The sequence below is a fragment of the Epinephelus fuscoguttatus genome, linkage group LG7, assembly GCF_011397635.1.
Source record: "Epinephelus fuscoguttatus linkage group LG7, E.fuscoguttatus.final_Chr_v1".
NCBI lineage: Eukaryota > Metazoa > Chordata > Actinopteri > Perciformes > Serranidae > Epinephelus > Epinephelus fuscoguttatus.
The window spans coordinates 29,207,005-29,231,885 of NC_064758.1; the positions used below are offsets into that span (position 1 = coordinate 29,207,005).

General features: G+C 40.4%; 1 protein-coding gene across 2 annotated transcripts; it reads right to left on the minus strand.

Moving 5' to 3' along the window:
• Positions 1-116: 116 nt before the first annotated feature.
• LOC125891109 (sodium- and chloride-dependent taurine transporter-like) lies at positions 117-23,982 on the minus strand. Of its 2 annotated transcripts, none has more exons than XM_049580092.1 (14): positions 23,827-23,982; positions 18,937-19,166; positions 18,706-18,840; positions 16,154-16,388; positions 14,473-14,605; positions 13,592-13,726; positions 10,716-10,819; positions 10,446-10,570; positions 8,796-8,908; positions 5,917-6,054; positions 5,395-5,497; positions 3,492-3,592; positions 3,178-3,348; positions 117-1,860 (listed from the first exon to the last, which is right to left on the minus strand). In XM_049580092.1, exons 2-14 carry the CDS (start codon positions 19,163-19,165, stop codon positions 1,705-1,707), a joined length of 1,878 nt encoding a protein of 625 aa, XP_049436049.1. In that variant the 5' UTR covers position 19,166; positions 23,827-23,982; the 3' UTR covers positions 117-1,704. The 2 variants fall into 2 exon arrangements, with proteins under 2 accessions (XP_049436049.1, XP_049436048.1); XM_049580091.1 differs by lacking the exon at positions 23,827-23,982 and adding an exon at positions 20,946-21,129.
• Positions 23,983-24,881: the final 899 nt, after the last annotated feature.

Consider the following 24,881-nt stretch of genomic DNA (forward strand, 5'->3'; position numbering starts at 1 on the left):
AACACATATTAATGGTGATAAATGCTGTATATTGGTGCCAGATGGACATTTGATGAAGTATAAATGCTTCAGAGACATTTATGTTTAAAGAATAAAAGAGTCATTCAGACACAAAATCCAAAGAAAAAGATGTTTATTTGTAATCTATATAGAAATGATGCAATGTGCATCTCAAAGGGGACAACTGTGAGACAAAAATACTTTGGTACAATTGAATCTCCGAGATTTTTACGGACAAAGCAGCACGGTACTGTGGTGGCTCCTGCACATGCTTCAGATTTTGTATCTAACTGTGCAGGTTGTGACATCATTCTAAATTTGACGGAGCATTTCGAGCGAGCAGAGGATGACATTCCTTCAATGAGGACTGCACACTGAAAAATGTGATCCTGGCTTGCTGTGTAATTGATATTAGCAAACAAATTGCTGTGTTTTCAGTAAAATGAATTAATAAGTGATGGTGTTCATATGATGTACAGTATAAAATTGTTACAAAAAGGCATATGTGATTTACAAACAATTCAAATCCTACAATACAAATGCCTAAAACCGAACATTAGAAACTAGAATCCAGTGGTAGTTCTGCAGAGCGCCTCTGCTACTGTAATGAGCACAATGGAGAGAGCTGTCAGGATGTTTAGAAAAAAAGTAATGATTTTACTTTTTAAGTGATGTTCTCACAGATCATACTAAGAATATTTGATGTCAGATTTCTACTCTATCTTGTCATTGTCTTAGCAAGGAGACAACTAGATACTGTATATCAAAGTTTACAATATCAAAAAGTTAGAAGCTAAAAATATTCCTCCTGAAATGTGTTGCGAATGTAACTCCAAATACACTGCAACAATAAAAACAAGTACTAGAATAAAGGTGAAACGACGTATAAAGTGCAAAGAGAGGTTTCAATAAATGCACTGGGACTGACTGTAGTAGTCACACAGGCTGTGTACAAATACTCTAAAAATGCCACTTCCCTTTTCTCCTTACTTCCTCTTCCTTAGCTGTTTTTGTTATATGTTTCTGTTTTTGAGGATCAACCTTCTTATGAATGCATTTCTCACAGTATTTGGCCAAGGCCTTGTTCAACTTGTAACTTAAAGGATGCAAACCAAAATTAAGTCCATACACTGCATATTGCCACTTAACATGTTATGGATTTCTACTCTGAGAGACGTGGGTGGCTCACTTCCGCTGCTAGCAGAGGTACATTCATTTTCACTGCAGGGACGAACAACAACAACGAGATAAGAAGTTAGCTTGGGCAATCACGTGAGGGTGTTTAGATGTTTTTCTACCTTTTACACGGTTAATCACTCGTTTAGTTTACTAAATTTATGTGAAATGAGAATTTTATCTTTTCCTCTATTACACAAAAAAAAAAGCAAATTCCTCATCTCATCTCCGGAATCAACAGAAAGGTAGTAAACATTGAACATTTTCTATTTCAAAATACTGCCTAAACTGAGATCAGTGCCAACTACAGCAACAACAATTGTAACATCAACAATATTGATATAGTAAAAAATAAAAAAAAAATTACAAGAGAAAAAAATTACAACAATAATATATAACTCTCCTCATAGAAATCAAACCACCTCTAATGTGAATATACTGGACGATGTAAACCTACCATTATCAAAGTTAGCAAATATGATAATAACACAGAAAGCACATCAATCTTATTCCTCTCACAGAGAGCGCTCACATCATTGTTTCTACAATGGTGTGGGTGGGCTTCATCAAGCCATTGTTCCCGTTTGGGTCCAGGGGCTGTGTCAGCTCACTGCCCTTCAAGTTGTATTCTTTCGGGCGAGAGCTCACGCCTGACTTCGCCGGGGCTGCCACTGCTTTGATCCTCTGAGGGAGGAGATGAGAGATTAGACTAATGACCATCACAAACCCGCGCAGTTTAAGACTCAACGTGACAGCTATCAAATTTAAAATGGCAAACATCATAATTCAACTAGTATCACATCTGTATTTGTGCATGTAGTAAAATTCAAGCCATAGTCATTTAAAATTGAGTGACATTTTTGGGAATACACTTATTCGCTTTCTTGCTACGAGTTACGTAAATCAATCTTTCCAAATGGGGTTATGATTACCCCTAGGGGTACTTTGGAGTACTGCAGGGGGTACTTGAGATTATTTTCAAACTTTGATTTAAAACATATAAGGCATGCATTATTCTTAAAATAAATACTTAATAATAAGTTCACTAAAAATGTAAATGTAAGTTTGATAAACCACACTTTAAATTCAACATTTGTATTTTCTCCCCATTAGAATTTATAGCCAGCAGAGTTGAATAGCTAACACTACTGCTAATCTGTTAGCATAGTAAAAATGGTACAATAGACACATTTAAGTGGGAATTAATGATTAAAAATGATTTGTTATCTAAAAATTACAAAGGAATTCTTAATTATTTAATGTTTCTCAAGACACTGTATGGTAACTTATGTTAGCTAACATTAATGTTGGCACTGATGTTAGCTAACAATAATGTGAGCACTAATGTTAGCTAACATTAATGTTGGCACTGATGTTAGCTAACATTAATGTGAGCATTAATGTTGGCTAACATTAATGTTGAGCACTACTCTTAGCTACCATTAATGTTAGTGTTAATGTTAGTTAACATTAGCTGACTAACAATTGTGTGTCTGACAAAGGACTAACTTAGCTAGCTAGCTTAAGTTTGTTTCTCTCATGATCATACCGTATGCATATTACTTCATTATTAAAATCAGTACTTAAATTAAGTTGAAACATTAAAGATGAACAGCAGGTTTATTAGTGAGATTTTCAAAGACAGTTGTATTATGTGCTTTTTCACAGTTTACCTTCATGTACAGTACATATGGACAAGCTAGCAATGCTATTGAAAACTAGCCAGCTGACGCCTTTAGCTGTCTAACACACCTTGATTTTGTATTGATTAAAATAACAGGATATTGCGTGTCAATAAGTAAGCTTTAGAGGTTATGGTAGGTGGATTTTATTATCTTTGGACAAAGCTAGGCTAGGTGTTTCCCCCTGTTTCCTGTCTTTATGCTAAGCTAACCATCTCCTTCCTCAAGATTCATATTTAGGATACTGGTATACTCTCAGCAAGAAATCAAATAAGCATATTTACTACATGAAAAGCACTAAAGGGTCGAGTCAGCTCACCTCGATCAGGGGTCCCTCAGACTGTAAGATCTTGATGACCATCACCATGGGGATGCAGATCATGGAGGACAGGGCCAAACACCAGCCCAGACCGATGGCCCAGTCAGGGTACTCATACACCTTGTTATAGGTCAAGGGCTTGTACTTCACCAGGGAGAAGACAAAGCAGCCCTGGGAAATGGACACATGCTTCTTTTAGTACAAGTTGAGCACCTCTCTGTGACCTTGAAAGATCAACATTTGTCACATGTCGTTAACAGTATGTCGTCCAGCACAATAAAGTGGCGTGCCAAAAGCTGCCACACATATCTCACCATGCAGAGGACAGGAGTGATTATGGTCCAGCTCCATTTCATCCATGGGTTTGGTCTGTAGCCAATCATATCCTCAACGCCATCGTAGAAATTATCAACGCCTATCCAACACAAAGCAAATAAAGAATACTATGAATGTTGACACATAGATTGATAGATAGATAGACAGATATAGATATACATGTTTCACCATTTTAAAGACACCATCAGTCTGTACTGTCACATGTTACTGTTCATTACCGCAGAATGACCTTCATATCTGCCTTCAAAATTAAGCACATTTATGGCCCCTTATCTCTGTTGTCTACCCTAAACTGCAGACTTCCACTGGGCCATGTACCTTATTCTGTTTATGGTATAAACAGTCTCGGCTTTGTCAGTTAGAACTGGCTTACTGTGTCATCATTTATTCCGCAGAGTTTATTGTGGTGAACAACATGTTTTATTGCATTGTTAAGTGGTGTGTGTGCCTGTTTTTATGTTCCTTTGTGCATGTTCAAAATGTTCTTTTCTGTGTTTTGTTCCTTTATAACATCTGGCAAGAGACTACAGATGGACCCAAAGCACCACAGCCAGTAAGGTCCTTTGTGGGGCTGCTACAATAGCGGCTATTGTATCAAAAAAAAAAAAAAACATGTACAACTTGCATTTGTCTAGGGGCAATGAGCACTACAACAAAAGAGTGATGTTCCCTTCTCATATTGTTTGTTTAAATCATTTCAAGAGTGCTGAGGATGTAAAACTCTTCAGTATTTCACAAGAAACAAGCAAATATATTTGAGAAAATACTGGAACTAAGAGTATAACTAATAGTTGCTGATAGAAAGTATATTTTCTCGTCATTAAAAACGACGAGATATTGATATTAAGGTAATATTTAATGTCTTTTGAGGGAAGAACATGTTATGTCTAACACAAGAGCATTTCTTGATAAAACTAAAGGGACAAATGACTGACTTTGTTTTGTGTTGAACAATTATAACTGCCTGAATTGGCACGTTGAAGGATTGTTCAGATATGGGGGGGTTATTCCAACCATGGTGTCATTGCCTCTGAATGTTGAAGCAGTCATACCGAGATAGGGGGTGAAGACCAGCTTGAAGAGGTAAGAAATAGAGCTGCACAATAAAATGATAAAAACATTGTACAAGACTGCGATGTTGCACTCAGGGATTTTTTGAAATAGTTGAAAAAGAGTATTAGTAGTAAACTGCACTTTAAAATGTAACTATGACTCTTTTGGTGCATTTTGTGTTCAGTTCACTGTTCAATATGTTCAATAAAATAATGCTGGAAATAATTTATCGCAACATTCAACAATGTTATCACAAATTCTCCTCATATCATGCAGCTCTAGTAGAAAAGAGAGCTGAGATACCGGGGTTACTGAGCCTCTTAACTCGAGTCTTAGGGGACTTATTTGGGGAAACATACTTAGTGTAACAGTCACAAATGTATACATATAGTGGTTTCATGTTTGGTAGATGCATCATTTATAGCAATTAACAGAATCAGATGGCTTCACAGTAACAGCGACACCATTTATTATTAAAAGATGCAGCCATGCTTTCATTCCAATATGATGTTTTTTTTCCTCATTAGTTTAAATGTTCTTCCTTCATTAATAATTATAGGATGTAATCTGGTAGGAGGCAACCCTGGCGAGCCAATCACGGTCTAGCGGGGGACCAAAACCACCATCCCCACCCCCCTCGCCATGCCTCCTACGTGCAGTTAAAGTTATTTACTACTGACGTGGGAAGAACCACAAGGACACCTTTGTATACCACCAAAGAGATCACTTGTGCTTTGTTTGTCTACTCTTCAGGATCATTACGTTGAAAAATGACACACGATACAGAAACACGTTACGACTCTATCGCGTAGAGTCGTTTCCACTTACCATAAACCCAGGCTACAGCAATGCATTCAAAGAATGCAACCCACAAAAGGCACACACCACTGGCTGCATAGTAGTCAAAGAGTTGAAACACATACATGCCACCCTGGAAAGAGAAAAGAAAAGCTGCATTAATTACCTCTCTGATGCGCATGGAACAAAAGAAAGTCACAGAAGGGGGTATTAAAGCAGAGCGGGTGAGGGGTGTTGAAAGCAGCGTGCAAGAATGCTGGCACACTACCAACAGAGGCAGAGTTCAACAGGTGCTACGCTGCCATTGAAGCACGGTTAACTGCTAAACGGAAAACGGCATTCCAAATTGTTCCATTCAGACACACAGGATGTGAGTGGTAGGACGCCATATTTGGTCGTGACAATGAAGCAGCCGACAGGCAAGTGGAAAGTCTGTGGCGTTATCTCTGCCGTTGATCCAAATACACAGAATTGCTTTTCCTTTTCTAAACAGGATAAGCAGTAGCAGTGAGAGTGCAGGGGCTCCAGTGAAGTGACTGTTGGTGAACTTACTTTCGTTACCATGGCAAGTCCCAGGAGATAGCTCATGAAACACATCACTGCTATAAAGATCTCCCGTCTGTAACCCTTCCTGAGGAGGGACGGATATAGATCCACGATGGAGGTGATCTGTCCTTCCACTTCAACAAACTGTGGGGACAAAAGCAACCATTAAGTTCTCAGAGGAGAGAAAAAGAGTGCTTCTTTCAGTGTGCATGCAGCTCTTGTTTTGCCTTTACAAACCAGTGATTAGAGAATGAGAGCTGTCTTTGTTGGGCAGTAATGAGAATTTAAACAGGGCTGCTCTCTGCAACACTGGTTTGTTGCTACCAAGACACAACAGAAACAAAACAACAGTGAATCACTGTCTCTGACTCCCTGTCCATGTCTCCCTCTTTCTCCCTTGTGTCTCCTCATTGCCTCATAAGCTACATACTGTCATAACAAAATTATGAAATTGTTCCTCTTTACCAAGAACATGCTTCTTTGTTGCATGAAGACCAAACAAAAACCCCTTACATAACAGTGGCATGTATGTGTGAGCGATGTTAACAATATATAGCATTCAGGACTACAAATCTGCATGAAATTTATGGACAAGAAATACACCCACACACGCACACACACACACTGTCATTGGCAAAATTTCTCTCATGGAAACAGCCGCATCAGTATTTACATGTGCTCAAATTTAGAGCATCGGCCTGATCTCGCAGTTGGCTGAGACGAGTAGCTGGCTATGTGCAGGACTGAGTTAGCACTGGAGTAGAATTACACTTGGAGGCAGGAAATGCGATATGGCCGGTGAATCCCTCGGGTGCACACTTGTGTTTTGTCTACTTAGATTATCTTGTCTTAATCAAAGCTCTGCCTGCGACCAGAGCTACATGGTTTGCATGCAAACTATTATAATGACTCCTACTAACTAAATGTTTGGTATGTCAACGTCTATCAACTTCTAAAAAATTAATTTGGGGTATTACGGGGCATTAAATGGACTATAATCCTTGCACAGAGCGGTTGAGTGTGACAGTATAATGCCTTTGTGGGACCAGGCTGTTTTTCTTGTCTGTCAGTTATCTGATACCTTGGAGACGTTAGATGTGGATCAGAGAGACACTAAATGTGTTTTACACATTGGGGCTGGCAGGAGCCAACTAACCCATGGGATCTGGGAGGTGTCTGTGTGAATTAACGGAAAGTTGCCCACTAACTATTCTGTTCATAGCTTGATGCCAGCTGCAGTTACATGGACTATATTTCTTCAGTCCGACTGAAATAAGTCTAATTCAAGATTCCAACTGAATGTTTACATGGACACTAGATAAATAAATCTGATAATATGTGTGTTTACATGCTCCAGAACATTTTAACAGAGTATAACTTTTTGACTTTCGCAAGGTGGTTAAACCCTCTGTGAAGCCTCGTATCTGCCGGAAATATAGCAGAAGAAGGAGTGGGGTTTTTTCCCCAACTTTTTTGAGAAAGTTCAATTCATTCAAGTATAAAAGGAGAAGTGGTTCCACGTGTTGATTCAATTTAATAAAACTTAACATAAGTGTAACCCAGGATATTTTCTTAAGCTACAAATTACAGATGTCCCTTAAACACCTCACATGCAGACCATCGGAAGATGCTACAATTTACCAGTGTCCCCTAAACATCTTATATGCAGGCTACTTCTACTAGTAACAATAGCTGTTATGTCCAGTGACTCCACAATTTAGCCTGCTAACAACAATGTTTTTTAAATATTTTTTTGGGCATTTTGCCTTTAATGGACAGGACAGGTAAATGTGAAAGGGGGAGAGAGAGAGAGAAGGGGGGATGACATGCAGCAAAGGGCCACAGGCTGGATTTGAACCCGGGCCGCTGCGGCAACAGCCTTGTACATGGGGCGCCTGCTCTACCACTAAGCCACCGATGCCCCAACAACAATGTTTTTATAAGGCTGCTGTTTCAAAATCAAATTATGTATTTATTCATCAGAACTCTCAGATAAGAATGAAGCACTGACACAGTGCTGAATGTTCTTTGAATTTATGAACGATTTTTGGTTCAGCAGAGGAAGTTGTGGCATGTTGTGTGCGGCGCACGCACCAGCAACATCACTTACAGTGCACACAGAGGCCCAGACACACCAAACCAACATCAAAGAATGAGTGCTGACAGAGGCCAACCGTTGCGTCGCCTAATGTGACCGGTGTCTCAGCCAAAAAGTTGCACTTGAACACACCGCAAAGACTATAGCCAATGCCCAACTAGCATGTACATTTTGCAACTGTGTGGGAGAGAGTAACTTTCCATACCAGCAGTCTGTATTTGTTATTAAAAAAGAGAAGCTGGAGGATCAACAACAGATTTTAAACACTAGTTAGCCAGTTAGCGCATTGACAACAAATATGTACCTTGTGCTAACAAACCATAGTACAAACAATTTGGAGCCGTTTCTGCTAAAGAGCTCAACTGAGTTTGATTTTAGTCGTTTGTTTACTTTCCTGTTAGATTTCTCATCTCATGCACTGAGCTGAACTGCCAATCAGAGTGATTTTAATTTACTGATGGTCTCCGCCATTTCCGCCATTTGCCGCTGAGCAAAAGCCAACTTATAAACAAATGTCTGTTAAAATCAGCAGAGGAAGTTGTGTAGAAACAGCTGTTGTGACATATTGGAGCACACACCTCCAGTGTTACCTATGTTACCGGTTTATCAAAGGTTTACACCTTCCCTCTCAACTGGATTAAAAAATTCCTTCCGATCAGGCCAGTCTTTTCCAACTAACGTGCTTACATGAGGCATTTTTATCCTGATTGCACAATTTTTATGATTATTAGTGGAATATTATGGTCCATGTGATTAACCACCTAGTGACTGTAAATAAAATACTGACCTGGCTGTCGAGTCCCAGGAGCAGCAGCATGATAAAGAAGAGGATGGCCCAGAGGGTTGGCAGTGGCATCATGGACACAGCTTTAGGGTAGGCAATGAAGGCCAAGCCAGGACCTGAAGGGAGAACATAGAGGGGGTGGGGAGAAGGGGCAAAGGACAAGATTAATACTGCTATCTGATTTCAGCTTGGACGGCAAAAGGGAATTGGAAAAATAATGCAAAGACTGAGCTAGAGGGGCTGAGCGGGGTCTGGCAGTGCCAAAATCTACAGGAAATGTGATCTCAAATGTCCAACAGTTTAAAGATGTGGGCTGACGTTAACTGGACTTAGTGTTCTGTGTTCTTTGTTGGTTCTATGTGCTGAGTGGCTATGGGGAAATAAAATTCCTCTTCAGGTGTTTTTCTAATGTCCTCTGGGTGTATAATTACATCCAGCTGTACATATTGTGTCTTTTATGCTGTACATATTACATAACTGCCAACTGTTTGTTCTGTACATATCACACCCAGAACATCATACAGCACATGTGATTCATTCGGCTCAGTGCATACTGTACATGTCAGAACTGCTTGAAAGTTGCATTGTTTGGTATGTATCACATATACTCTATATGCACTATTTGGTAAGATGATAATCTGCATTTCTGGTACTGACTGTGTGCAAAAACAATAAAGTGGAATCTAATCTAATCTAAACAAAGCAGATGAGGATTGTAGCCAAGCCGTAAACCATATCAACAGGATATAATGAGAGCATGAGACACAAAATCAACAATCACATAACCTAGTGCCTCAATTAAACAGCTGAGCAAAAGTCATTTCTATATGAAAATTAGACTTTAATCTATGAATTTTGGCTCTGTGTGTTCATTTATAAACAAATATATTCTATGCATGTACACACTAACATGCCATCACAGAAATTACTGCCATTGTTATACACTTAAAATTTGATTTCACATAATTATATTCAAGTTGCAGTCTTAAAAGAAAGCAAGAGTTTAATTTGAAACTGAACAGAGCGAGCATGCTGAAAGAAGACGCATCTCCTTCAAAGTCCACATAGAGTATAAAGGAAGGCAGAAACAGAACCGGTGGCGTCCACCTCGGGAGATCCACAGCTCGTTAACAGAACTGGGCTTTCAGTGCAGTGCCGCTGGTCAGAAATATCACCTCAGGGTGCCAGTGCACATACAGTAGAGTACATACAGTACAGTGCCAATCTTCTTAGCAATGTCCCCTGGTCAAAAAGAAGTAAAGCTACTAAATGACATGAGCAGGTTGAATGTGGGACAAGAGGACACCTGGTGCCATTGAACACCTGTAGTAATGATGAAGAGCTCTTTAACACCGCAGTTCGTTGTGGAGCTAAAACACACGGCACCAATGCCGTGTGAAGGTGGAACAGATTTCACACTGAAGTAGTAATTCTGTTTCTTTGAGGCTTTTATTCAAGAAGTGTGCAATTGCCGATACCTCTACATTTCAGCATCATCGTTTCGGAGACTTGAATAAAGTACCTGAATTACTTTTTTCTCCTCATTTAAAATTTGGTGTTGCTTCACTCTTTTGATGAGTTTCCAATTGTCTTTTTTTTTTCTTTGGCAACAGCGCCCACCATCACTGCTGCCATCACCTTGGACCCTCGTACCTGACTCTGCCACATCGGCAATGTCCACCCCTTGTTCTTGTGCCATGAAGCCCAGGACGGAAAATATTGCGAAGCCAGACACAAAACTGGTACCGCTGTTGAGGCCTCCCAGCAGCAAACAGTCCCTATGTCACACATATGTCATGGAGGTTGTTAATGAACACAGGTGGAACCGAAGTTCCCATTTTCTTTTCACGCAACCGTCTCTGACACGAGTTGCTGTCACTACTACAGTCCTACTCCCCCCCGCCCGGCGACAACACAACTCACCTGTAGCAGTTGTATTTGTATTTATTGTAGCTCCCCAGGGACGTCATGGCTCCCAGGCAAATGGCGTAGGAGAAGAAGATCTGTGTTCCTGCATCAATCCACACCTAAAAAGACAAGAGGAGGAGCTGATTTTCAGTGTTTTCCAGGATAGATTAGGTCAATCTGTTATGAAACGTGTTTTGGATTTTTTTTTCTTTTCTTTTTCTTTTTCTTTTTTTTCTTGTCAGCTGATAAAAAGTACAAATAATTGCTCACAGAGACAACAAAAATTCACAGTATATCTGGTAGTGGCCCCACCACGCCTCATTGCCCTCCCACTCATTATGGCCCTTCCCCAGGCCCCCAGGAACGCTGCTCAGCCTTGAAGTCAATTTTTCCTAGTGGCCACTCACAGTATTGCAGTGAAAAAAAATCCCCTCATCTCCCTGATGTCTGTAAAACTGTTGACAGGACACCTCCAACTGCAAACAAGGTCAGTTATTTTTGATCCATGGAGGGGTTTTTTTTCTTAAAGTTTTCTTGAGCTATAAAAAGCGATTTGAAAAAATAAATAAATAAATAAAAGAAATCCGGTACTGAGGTATTATTATAAATGTACGCCCTTCCCCAACTTGTCTCAGCATTTCAGCTAATAATAGTACTGTGCATTTCAGTTAGCTTAGCTACACACACTTAGCTAACGTTAGCTAGTCACTGTGGGTTTCAGTTTAACACACCCCATCTCCGCTAGCATCTCAACTAACATTAGTTAGCCAGTTGGAGTGGTTAGGCTTAGACAAGAGGACGAGATTGGTTTGGGTAATACCGCGTTCAGACTACATGTCATTTTTGTCTGTTCTGACAATCACTAAGTCAGATTAGGCGATTTTTATACAGATACAGGAAGTTTACAATTAAAAGGCCCCTATAATCTTGGTTGAGAGAATCCCTTCAAATTCTAAACAGGCATTTATTGTGAAACATTTGCAGGAACTTGTTGTGAAGGACTTTTTGACTTGCATAGTTTGCGTGTGGTGCTTCAAATGTAGCTCCTACCATCTGGTGGTGCTTTTTACGTTATTACAATAACATTTCGGCTGGCACATGAACAGCCACAGTGACTGAAATAATAGTAAAAGTAATAAAAAATAGCAGTAGTGGATAGGAAACAATTCATTGCATTGATTTGGAGTGGAGTTTCTGGCAACCTGATGAATAAAAGTTGAATATTTACTCTACTTTTAGCTCTGTTTTTGGTCTCCACCAACTTCCGAGGGAAATATCTGTCCCTTCAGTAGCTAAATGCTCCACTGGGTTCATCAGCTAGTGGCTAACTGTATATGTCTTTTAACGTGCTGAGCAGGTAATGTACGATCAGTAGATTTTTAGCGATTTTTATCTGGAAATGGACACTGACGAGAGCAGCGATATTGAAGTTGCAGGCACAAAACTAAAAGCTTAAGGATGCTATAGAGGTCAGTAGAGTTGAGCTGAAGTTGAATCGTAAGTGATCCCTTTTACACATAAGAAGTCATGTGATCCATTGCTAATATAAACATATTGATACCATTAATTAAATAGAGCTACAATACAAAAACAGTCACTACAACCACCACATCAACAAAGCCTCAACAAAGACTCAAAAACAGCAAATTAAATATACACCCAGCCCTCGAGCAGTGGTGTAATGGCGAACTGTCAGTAATAATTTTATCAGAAACCTCATTAACATCGTGAAGTCTGTGAGGCAGAGTTAAATCTTACTTAGTTCAACTCAGTGTTTACACAGGACACATGGGGGCCAGATGATCAATCATTATGTCTGCTTGATTTTGATGTTAATCCAATCACTCATGAGAAATGACGTAATCGAGTTACATAACAAAAAGGGGGAAAAAATCTTTTCCATATAAAACTACAAAGTAATTTAGATACCAACATTTAGATGAGGAGATTGATACAGCTTCATTATCTGTATGTTAAATATGAAGGTACAGTCAGCAGCCTGTTAGCTTAGCTTAGCATAATGACTGGAAGCAGGTGGAAACTACTAGCCTTGTTTTGGCCAATGGTAAAAAAAAAATCTGCCTACCAGCGTCTCTGAAACCTAAATTAACAAAGTATATCTTGTTTGTTTAATCTGCACAAAAAACAAAGAATAAAAATGACGTTTTGTGGTTTTATATGGGGTTATTGTCAAACTATTTCTCTGCTGGGTGCAGTCATTATGGCTGTGTCATTAAATCTGGATACCGGACTCCAAGATGGTGCCTATGCAGCCAACTGAATATTTGTAGTAGTGTTTCTCTCACTGACCCTGCCCACAAGTTCTCGTTCGACAGATACACTTCACATTGTGATGTCGTCAGGGACTTTGAAATCAGTTTTCTTGGCTTGGGCGAAGTTTAAAAAATATAAAACCTCCACTGATCAAAAATTTATAATAGACAGAGTCATAGTTGACCTTTTTTGCAGTTCGAAGTTTCCAGTTTTCCATACGTCTCATTTGTAACTGTGGTCTTTTTTTGCTGCAATACCTCGAGTGGCCACTGGGCTGATTTTTTTTAAGCAAGACGGAGCAGCAATCACACATGGGAGAAGTTTTCCTTGTAGACTTTCTCCCACAAAGTCCTGTCTGACTAAATTCTATTAATTTTAACCCAAACCACTATGTTTTATCAAACCTTAACCAAGAAAACCCTTTCTAGCAGAAAGCTCTCGAGGAAAACTTCTCCTAAAAACTGTGTGGCATTCCTCAGGGCCTGGCAGTCACTTCCTAAAGTCTGGTTAACTGACAGCCTCACAGTGACAACAAGACATTTTTACACTTCAATTGTAATGTTTAAACAAATGAGACACAATAATGTGATAATTTGTGGGTCATTTTAAAATCCTACCTCTGGGTCTTGTAGGCGGGTCAGGTTGGGGTAAAGGTAGAATTTGATCCCTTCAGATGCCCCAGGCAGGGTCACTCCACGCACAAGCAGCACAATCAGCATCACAAATGGGAAAGTTGCTGTTATGTAGACCACCTAGACAGGACAAAGGAATTGTTAGCCAAGATACTGAGCACGATTATGATTCATCATCCTTGACATACAATGGGACAAACACCACTTCCTTTTTGAAGTTCTCCTTTTTAAGTCGTGTTTTTCCGACTGCGGGACAAAAGAAACATTGTTCTTGTTATCAAGCAATAATTTCCCATTAATTTCCGAGTATTTTTAACAGAGAAAAGGTAAGGTAAGGTCTGGGAACAGTGATGCACAGATGCACACTGGCTTTAGGAGTCATGAAGAGGGTGTTAGATGTGTGCCCAATAGAGCATAAAGCAGTACACTACACTGCATAAAGGCCTTTTACTTTCTGAACTATCTGGTTAAAGATTAAGGGTGATTATTTTAACACACTCTAACCACAGCAAGGAACCTTGTGTTAAATATGGAAATAAACCCACAAATAGGACTTAATAGAGTTAATAATTTTCCTCACAGAGCTCCTCCTGTTGGCTCTGGCCCAGTTTAAGAGAAACAGAGAGAGGGCTAAGGAGCGGCAGTCAACTGTTAACAGCCGACAGTGAGTCTGGCCAACAAGAAAACTTCCAGGACAGCGCAGAGACTTGTGTCTCTAAATCAACCAAATTAACTGCCTTCCAAGCATGTGGCTTTTCTCTGAGCAACAGTGTTTTGTCATTGACTTGTAAAACAGAAAAAGTAAAGGCCAAACAGCATCCAGGCAACACAATAAGTACAGGATGTGTTGACGCCTCTGAACTCACTTTCCCAGTGGACTTGACTCCCTTCCAGATGCAGAAGAAGCAGATAACCCACACAGCCAGAAGACACAGGGCCAGGTCCCACTTCAGAGGCCCTATGTCCTCAATCCCAGTGGAGATGCTCAGGACGTTGCGTCTGCAGAGGAAACAGAGGCACAGGACAGGTTAATGGCAGTTTTGGGGACTTAAAACAGACCCAAAGAAGTCGATTATGTGACAAGGATAATAAACTTGGAGATAAAACAGACACATGACTTGGCCTTTCTGTGCTGCTCTGCTGCTCTGACCTCTCTAGAGTTTGACTATACTAAAATGGTGCAATCTGGTGCAGCTGCAGAGCTCCAGGCTCAGGCCTACATCATCTCCATCACAGGACCCATTGTGGAAAATCACTTATCAGGTGTGTTAAAGTGGAAAATCGTGTTTTTATCGTGCTTCCTTATTTGTAAGTAATGTTTACATGCCACTTTATCATGCTGCCAAGTATACTGTATATCGCGCTCATTGTTAAGAAATACAGCAGCCTACTGAGCATATATATTTAAAGGTCCCATATAACATCTTGTTTTATAAAGCAAGTATAGGTGCTATAGCAAAATGCTCAATCCACAAAGAAATGCACACAGTCTGTATTCATAAACTATGCTGTCAGAAGCCCAGTGAAGTTTCATGTCACAACTATATTGTATAAAAGGTAGAAACTGCCACCAAGTGCCATTACAGTCACTCCCCAGCTGCAAAGACTGTGCAGAGATGCCGAGAGTGCAGATGTAGAAGACCCAGAAACATTGACCAATCAGAGCTGACTGGGCTTTGTTCATGTTTAGGCTACGTTTATATTGTTTGTTGTGCTTATTGTTAAAAAATAGGTGTTCTACATGTTTAGATGCCACTGTATATTATATCATATATATTATATACTACTGCTGTTATATACTAACCTCATGAGTTTGCTACTGTTAGCTAACTATGCTAATGTCTTTAGCAATACAACGTTATTTCAGCTAACATTAACTTAAGTTTGCTAACAACATTAGCATAGCTAGCTAGCGGTAACAAACTTATAAGGTTAGTACAAGGTATTTGCTGCCTAATATTACGTTCCCTAACTTTATAAGTTACAGTTGAATCAAAATCAAAATATAAAGCTGTACTGTTTACCTTGGTGTTATTCGTGAAGTGCGTGTGGCTTGTTCAGACTAATGACCACATGCTATTGTGAATATTGTCTCTGTTGGGCATACACAATTTAAGACTCCCTACCCTGTCCAAGCTCAGGACTGGAAAAGGTCTGACAGTGGAGGTGGGCCTGAGCCTGGAGCGCTGCAACTTTTTGGAAAAGCTTTGAGGCTTTTAACGTTTAAGTGTCTAATGTTGCATAAACACTTCTAGTTTAGAGCCATTCGTTGTAATAAATTGCCACCAAATTCAAACATGTAACAAAGCAAATGGACATGAAACAGACAACTAAAGTCAAACTTAAAGAAGCTGTATTTAATGTGTGAAAGGTGCTGTACAAAGAAAGTTTAGAATAAACTGGTGGAGAACTAAAAGTAAACTGTGCCTTTTGTATGATTTGTGCCTGTTCAAATACATTTACGCAAGCAAGATAAAGAGTCAGTGTTACTTCAGAATATTCACATGCGTGTGTATGTGTGTGTGCATGCTGTTGGTGTATACTCACTCCCAGAACTCAGTGACAGGGGAGGTAAAGTTGGTAATGTTGGCTGCTAGCCACATGGTCTTGTTCTTGCGGACTGTGTCCTCTATGCAATATTCTGTGTTCCAGGGCTGCTTGCATTTCGCCCAGGGGAGCTCTGGCTGAAAGCACTGAAACAGGTAATAGAGTCCCCAGGCCAAGATCACGATGTAGTAGATGTTCAGCAGAGATACAATCACAATAGAGGCATAGCCAATACCTGGAGAGAGGAAGGAGAGAAGGCAGATGTAAAACTCAAGACATCATCCGAGACATTTATGATTATTAAGCATTTTCTTATATTTCTGGCCACCTGATGAATTTAAGTCCAATTTTCACCCCCTTTTAGCTCTGTTTTTGGTCTCCACTAACTCCTGAGGTACAAATCTGCCTCTTTCGCTGCTCAATGCTCGACTTTGTTCACCAGCTAGTTTGTCTGTCAGCTGTTTGGTGTTGAGCAGGTTGTTTCCAGTGGGTTTTAAGGGCTTTTCCTGCTGCTTGTTGTAACTGAAAATGACACAGATGTAAAGCTCCTTACAGCTGAGGGGAACCACAGAGTCAGGTGATAATCTCCATGGGTTCATCACTATGAACAACATCTTTCACATACAAATAGTCATGAGATCCATTGTTACAGAGACACTGATTATAGATGCTCTAACAGCCGCTGAAAATCTTGATTTTTGTCTGACCTTCAGTGGTCACGGTTTGCATTTTTCTCTTCCTGTTATGCATGACAATTCAACTTGAACTGCATTGCTCCAGTGATGCAGAAGAACACATCTGACCATAGGTGGGGGTTTTGGACAGGGGGATGCAAGTGACACATTCCCCTCAAAATTTAGAACATGTCTCAGAGGACTTTTATTTTGACAAATTTAAATTTATCGACATTTACACCAAACTGGTGTATAAAAATTTCCCAGAATGCAGGAAATTAAATGTTTAATGCTCAAAATTTTCTGGCGGAGGACACCAAACCCCCCTCTCTTATGTGTTCCCTCCAAATGTTGAAACATCGCATTTGCCCACACACAACCACACCCATCAGAGCTACTGGGTGTGGTCAGAGTTGCAATGCTCAGCCAGAGAGGGCAGCAATAACAGTTTCCTCAATTTATAAATGAAGATTTTATCTGAGCTGGAGATTGCAGCCAACTAAACATAAATATCAACTATCTCTTTATGAGCTTAAAGAGCGTAAAACTTCCTGAGCTCACCTCTGCTATCTACTGTTATAATGTCCTTAGTGTTGTAACGCTATTTTAAGATGACTTTGCCTCGAACCTGTACGCAGAAATCCCCGGTACTCTTCCACTGCTCCAGAGTATTTTTAAACCCATCATCTATGCCACCCCCCCCCCACCCCCCACCCCCCACCCCCACTCCGTTCCCACATACCAAATGCACACTGATAGACAAGTCAATGCTGTGACAGGTGTGTATGAATGTGTGTGTGTATGCGCACTCGACCATGTGCTGGCGTGCAGAGAGTAAAGTCATGAATTTCGCCGTGTGATTAAACCACGTGAGGGCAGGGGGGACAATGGGGAGGTTTGTGATTGGCCAGCTTTGCGGCCACTTGTGGACTTTCTCTGCCGTGCCAGACGCCACGCCAGATGGACAGACAGCAGCCTCAGCGTTCCTTGAATAGTGGAGACTATAAGCAGCTGCTAGAGATCCGGTGAAGCGCAGCTTCCTCTCTTTTCATGTCATGTCCAGTGTGTTACATGAGTAAGAGCGTCATGGCAGCTGCTGAAGTACCTTTGTGCTTGTGTACAGCTGTCACTCAAAGGTACCGGGACACACCAAAGAGCAATGACAGGCTCTTGAGTGTCTTAAGCAGTAGCTAATGGTTGATCTCAGGTCAAGAGGCCGGTGAGTGAACCCGACCCTGACAACATCATCACAGACAACATGCAGTATTTATGACAGCCTGTAAGCTATGACAAAACAAGTGGATCAACACTGTCAACAAAAATTATTATGTTTTCATGCAGATCTGCTGCATCAGATTGTACCTATTGCTAGGCAACTTGATGTTTCTTTTGCTGCTGTGTTTCCATGACAACCAAGACCTCAACAATCTGTTAAATCTGCAATCCAAGTAAGTTTTGGAGCGCCTTTAAGCATGTGGTGTTTGTGTTTATGTACTTGTGTGTAGGTATGTTTACCTGGAGTAAATGCATACTAATATCATCCATCCTCCATATATGATGATTTAGTACTCTCAATATTCCTGCTTTACTGGACTTTGTAATGTCGTTTACGAAACACACAGCAGCCTAATGAAGTAAGACTGGTCCAATTACAATGGGGAGGAGGGGGGGCGCTCTGTAGAACATAATGTTGAATAATGAATACTGGACTGAAAAAAGAAGAAATTCAGGGCAGAATTCTTGTTTGGACAAATGAGGCTTTTACTCAGCGTTAAATATTAAATGATCTTGTCAGGGATGATTTGTGCTGTGATGTGTGCAGAGCCTCTATTTCTGTGTGTGCGCAATTATCTGCAGTGTTGATGTGCTTGGACTGACCAGTGAAGATGGGGCAGAGCTTGGCCCAGCAGGTGATCCCTCCTTCAGAGGTGTACTGGCCAAGCGCGACCTCCAGGAAGAACACAGGCAGGCCACCCCCAAACAGGAAGATGAAGTAAGGGATGAGAAACGCACCTGGGAACACAGAAGGTGAGACATCTTTTAGCAACGATCACCAGCTACGATTTTGTTAAATAACACTCTGACATCTGTTGTGCATCTTCTGCCTACCTCCACCATTCTTATAACAAAGGTAAGGGAAGCGCCAGACGTTTCCTAATCCGACGAAGCCTCCGGCCACGGACAGGACAAAGTCGAGCTTGCTCGCCCACTTCTCCCGCTGAGGAGCCTTGCCTTCAGCCTCGTCTTCGGGCCGTGTGCCTGGGCTCTTCCCTGGGGAAGGTTTCAGGGTGTCCTTGTGAAAGTCCTTCAAGCATTGGAGCTTCTCTTTTTGTGCCATGCTGTGGTGAATGAACACAAAACAAAACGTAAAGGACACATAAGATGGAGTGAGACAAAGAGAGACAAAGCTGAGCGGGATAAGACACAGATCGGGAAGAGCATTAGGGAGATAATGCTGTCTCCTGATTCTGTTACAACGTGCTGTGTAACCACTGAGTACATGATATACAGTACTACATTGCTAATCTTGCTAATCTGAGCAACTGACGTATGGAGGTCATTCAGACTGGAGAAGTTAAAGCATTTAACAAGAAGTGTTTCTTTATCTGCATCAATCAATCAATCAACAAAAATTGTGTCGCTAAAAAATCACCCAACGGCAAAGCAACCACCTTGGCAACAGCGTGCGCCCATTCACATTCTGATTCGCTGTTCTGTTTCCCAGCTTTGCTCTGAGCCTTCGGGTGTATTTTTCTGCTCAGAGGGGGGCACATTGTCACTGAGGGAAAAGGAAGCGAAATGTTTGGACACAATACACGCCTTCAGGACCTTGCCTGACCCCGTAGGAAAGTTTTCCTCCGAGTTTTCTCTGATGCTACCATATCAGCAACAAGTCGGCCCAAATCCAAATTTAGACACCAAGATATCCCCCCTGCATTCCCAAAGCCCTGGCCGCTCTCAAGACGATACAACAGCTTAAGTTCACTTGAGTGTTTACACTGTAAACCGCCTTTCCAAGAAAGACAGGATTTGTTATTAGCGACGGAGGTATCCTATTTCCCGGCATGAGCCAAAGAGGAGAAAAGAAACCCTAATAGGACAGGAATAACTGTGTAAGACGTGCCAAGACCGAATGTGATTTAAGCTCCCGGCTGGCTCTACAATAAAGAACAAGAAGAGGCACAATGAGAAGGCTGTTATTAATTGTAAGATATGAGATTAATTGTAATACAAGCGAGAAAGATTTCCTCTTCTTTTGAGAACAGAACAAAGCAACGGCAGATACTTCCCCTTAACTCTTGCGGGTGAAATAAATTTCGACTGCGGTGTTGGTCGAAGCAAGAACAAATTGTACAAAGAAGTGTCAAGCTTCCAAATTACTGACCTGACTTTTGTTCTGGTTGGAAGCAAAGTGTTTAACTGTGGCACTTTTTTTCTTTTTTTTTAAAAAAAAGGACAGCACGTTCTCTCAGAAATAGAATATTCCCCATAACCTTGCACATTCCTGCTGAGAACTATGTGTCTCTCCACTTAATCAAAGCTCCAACAATTCCTCCATCCCCCCATATGCACAGTGTCCCATCATTTTCTAGGATTTCTCTCTTCCTGTTATGCATGACAAGTCAACTTGAACCGCTTTCCATTCTCAGACCTCCTTACATAACTGGATCAGTTCTTGCCCACTCTGTTTCTCATCCTGTTTCTCTCTCCCTGTTTCTCTCTCCCTCTTTATCTCTTTCCCCCCCTTTTTCCTCTCGTCTGCTTAGCGTTTGCTTTCACCTGCCTGCATGGTGTTTGGAGGCTGTTCGCACAACAGATAAGACTTATGACAAACTGTCCTTGGGATTTAAATCAGACACACTTGACAACAAATTCCTTAACTTTTAAAGAAAAATAACACAATATTAAAACTGATTAAATCTTAAAAAGACAGCAAAAAATCTATTTGCATTTCATTCTCTATTTATTTAACCTTTTTACACACAGAGAGAATCCACCAAAGCATTACCCCGTTTTTCATTTGACTAAAGCCCATTCATGCAGAGAAACTTGACTTAACACATGCAAACCCGAAAAAATCAAGTCTCTTTTCCAGCAAAGCAGTTAAGAAAACTTACATTTCCTTCATGGCTGCGACTATGTATAGAGTTCCTCTCTCTCAGCTGTCACCATTCCTCTGTACTGAATGCCTTTATGCCGACACGGGTCACAAGAAGTGGAGCTGACAGGAGGGCCCGCCCCTTGGCTAAAGACAATTAAATCCAAAGTGGAGGATTGGACGCAGCCTCGCCGTGACAGACAACTCAGGTACCAACGTGGGAGACTGTAAATTTCCACTTCCCACTACTCCCTGCCCACAAACATACACATAGCCAAGCAGTGGGGGATGAGTGTGTGTCACATGCACACACACACACACACACACACACACACACACACACACACACACATCTTATTCATGTTGGGGACACAGAGGCTGGTCCAGCACTGGGGGTTGGCATTGAATTATGATCTTGTACAAATGGATGAACTAAAGGCAGCATTCAGAGTTTTAGTGCCCTTTTTTCTCACTGTTGCACACTCAAACAGGACTAAAATATGAAGCACAGTTTCATAACAAGCCCCTCATAACATCACCACGCCACTCCCAAGCATCTTTGTGTGAAAACTATTTTTATTCACACGTGTGCTGTGATAATTCCTGGTATGCGGGTTATTTCGAATCTCTGGCCCTCCATTCTTTCATGACCTGTGCTGTGTTATCTGTGAAATGTAAACGACTTCAGTATCAGCTTATAACAACTCCTAATAAGGTAATGTGTCTCCCTCTGCTCGTCCATGAGGCTGTTTAGATACCATTCACTGCTCCGAGGGCTCACCATGGCTTGACAAAAGCTGGCATGCGAGTCAATTAAAAACTGATAAATTCCTTAGCAGGATTTGCACAGTCAAATGGGGGACAAGCTTTGGCTGATGTCAAGCCGCATTTTGAACACTGCACACACACACACACACACACACACACACACACACACACACACACACCTTGACACCTCTCAGCTTTGCATGACGCCATAATCCAACATATTTTGGCTGGTGTCATGCTCTGCATACTATTTTTGGTTACGTGACCTTTGACAGCCACCATCTAATCTATTGTGCGAGAGAACACGGGATTTGTCTTTTGAAGGGAGATACTTACAGCAGAGAGAAAGGTTCGTTCATGTGGGTCATCTCATGAAATCAAACAGAGTTCCCCTTAGTAAAGGGGAAACCTGTGGTGTTGGTTCATTACTCATAGCTCACAGAAAGCCTATGAAAAAGAAATTACTGTTGAACAACATCATGCTGCAAACTGGATCTGGATTTTTGCAAACTGTACATACACTATTCAATCTTCCACCTTCAAACTGAAGTTTTGCTTTGGTTTTATTGTGTATTGTATTCTACAATTTGATCTGAGTTTTGGCTTTTACATTTTGGTGGTATCCTGCAAGTAGGACTGCAACTCATGATTATTTTCATTGTCAAATAACTGAATCATTTTCTTGATTAATCGATTAGTTGTTTGGTGTGTAAAATGCCAAAAAATGGTGAAACATATCAGTTTTTTTTGTCCACAACCCAAATATATTTAGTTTACTTTTACAGAGGAGAAAGAAACAAGAAAATATTAACATTTAAGAAGCTGAAAGCAGACAAGTTTGACGCCTTATTTCTTTAATCAAAATGATTAACAAATTATTAAATTCATTGGCGATTCATTAATAGTCGATTAATCATTGCAGCTCTACTTGCAAGAAACAAGCAGATTTGTGCGCATGCGAATGATTTTATGTGGTGTTTAAGTAAATACTATATAATTCTAGGAAATCAGAGAGCTAGAAAGACAAACATTATCATCTCTTCATTTAGCAGAAAAGCAATGTTTGTCCAAAGGTAAATTAATATTTTGAAACAAGCCTACAGTTTGAGTACAATGGATAAGCTACAACAAATGTTTTTTATGGTACAAGCTCATTTCACACTAAAATATTAAACCACATTTTTATAATCAATAATAAGTAAAATTACCATTAATATTTATATACAACTCCTTATTTTGCAGGAAAAACCTTACAGATGTATTTAAGACCCCAGGACCCCATTTTAGAAACTTTGTTTTCAGCACCTGCAGCTAAAAAAGGTGCGGCGACCCCTCTGGTTTCATCCCGCTGACCGCTGGATTGGGGTTACAAAAGGACACACGTCAATCAATCAGTCATACACTGGTCAAGGCGGGGACAGAAGTAGGTTAAGTATGTGCCACTAAGCACAAGATATAAGCTAGCAAAATGTCTTAGTTGATCAGACCTACTTCAGCAGCCTCTCCTCTAAAGGGTGCATACATACATGCATTCACTCATCCATTCATTCATTCAGTGGATGGGTGTGGAGGGTGAAGGTGCACCTGGAGTCTGCAGGAGACAATAAACACTGTTTTTTTCTTCTGCCTCCAAACACACACATCACATGTCACTGTGAAGTCGGGGCTGCGCCTGAACGCATCACAGCCGACCTCCAAAAAAAACCCATCAAAGAGAAACGAGGCACAGGGTCTTATCAGCTATAAACACAGGAAACGGGGTTCAAAGGCCAGAGCTGCGTTTTTTTTATAACGAAACATTATTTACTTTAGCTGTTTTTACAGCACAGTGAAAACACAGGATTTCTCTTTTTTAGCGGAGGGATTATGGGAATAGTTGGGACACCGCATCAAAGAAAGAGCAAATGTGGTCTTGTTTATATCAGGAAATAAAATGCCTGCTGCCTAACATCAAAATACAGTGATAAATTACAATTCAAAACACAATGACAAATCAATAATCTTACACAGAAACATCATAGAAGCGGATAGCTGTCAAAGCTGTTCTGCTCATTTTACTGTTTCTTCTTTTAATAAAAAACACCATTAATCATTATTTACTGACTTGATACGTAAAGAAGATGCCGAGTTACCTGTCCTCGTTTTATTTAGCAGTCTGTTGTTCCTTTGTTTGTTTATTTGCAGCCTATGTTTTAACGCTGAGTGAAACAATTTCATCTATTTTTCTGTGAGACCATTGTTTCTACGAGCTGGTGCGCGTTTAATATCAGTTTGAGTGGAAAATCACCAGCTTCTCCATGCAACAACTTCTTAAAGCGACAGCCTCCCTCCGTCCGCCCCCCACCTGCTCCTCTGACCGTCTCTCATCTCTGCAATAACTCGACTAATCATTCACCAATTACACTGTGTTCTCATTTACATATTGATTCACATTCACTTTTTAACATTTGCAAATGACGTGCAAAAGCTGCAGGCAGTGGACATTAAGCAGATAATGTTTAGTCTGATGTGTAAAAACAACATAATAGTTCCTGAAATGACTCTGTGAAATACTACTTTCTTATAAACTAATGGCTTTATCAATAGTTATGGATGCTTTTTAGATCAGTTAAAAGCAAGAATAAGGTCAAACACTGGTTTGCCAGGTTGTGAAAATCCAATTTTAGGGTATTTATCCTCTCTATTTGGTATTTGTGCATTTTTAAATGTTGATAATTCATGAATAAATGCTCCTGGGGTTTTCACTTTCTCATAAAATATTAAATTCACACTTATAAATCTTAATAAACCAATGATAAATGGCTGAAGAGTTTGATTTAGCTCCAGATCAGCTTCAGCCCTGAGCAATGCGAACAACATGTCTTTAGTTATTTATATATTTAGTTATTTTTCTTTCTTAGGGACTGTTAGTTATTTATGATGAAGGAGGGGGCGGAGCAAAAAGGGGGAGGCAAATAATTTTTTTTTTTAAAGAAAACATGCCTTCAAAACCTGGGGTTTCTTTAAAAATCCCCAGAAGTACACCGTTTATTATAGCCAGAAACTGTAAAAACAGAAATTATCATTGGATTTTCACACTTCCGATAGCCCTTGGACACATCATGTGCAACAAATGCTTAGGTCAGAAAAAATTAAAAATTTAAAAAGCCATAACCAAATATGAGCTTAAATATTTCAGCAACATCAC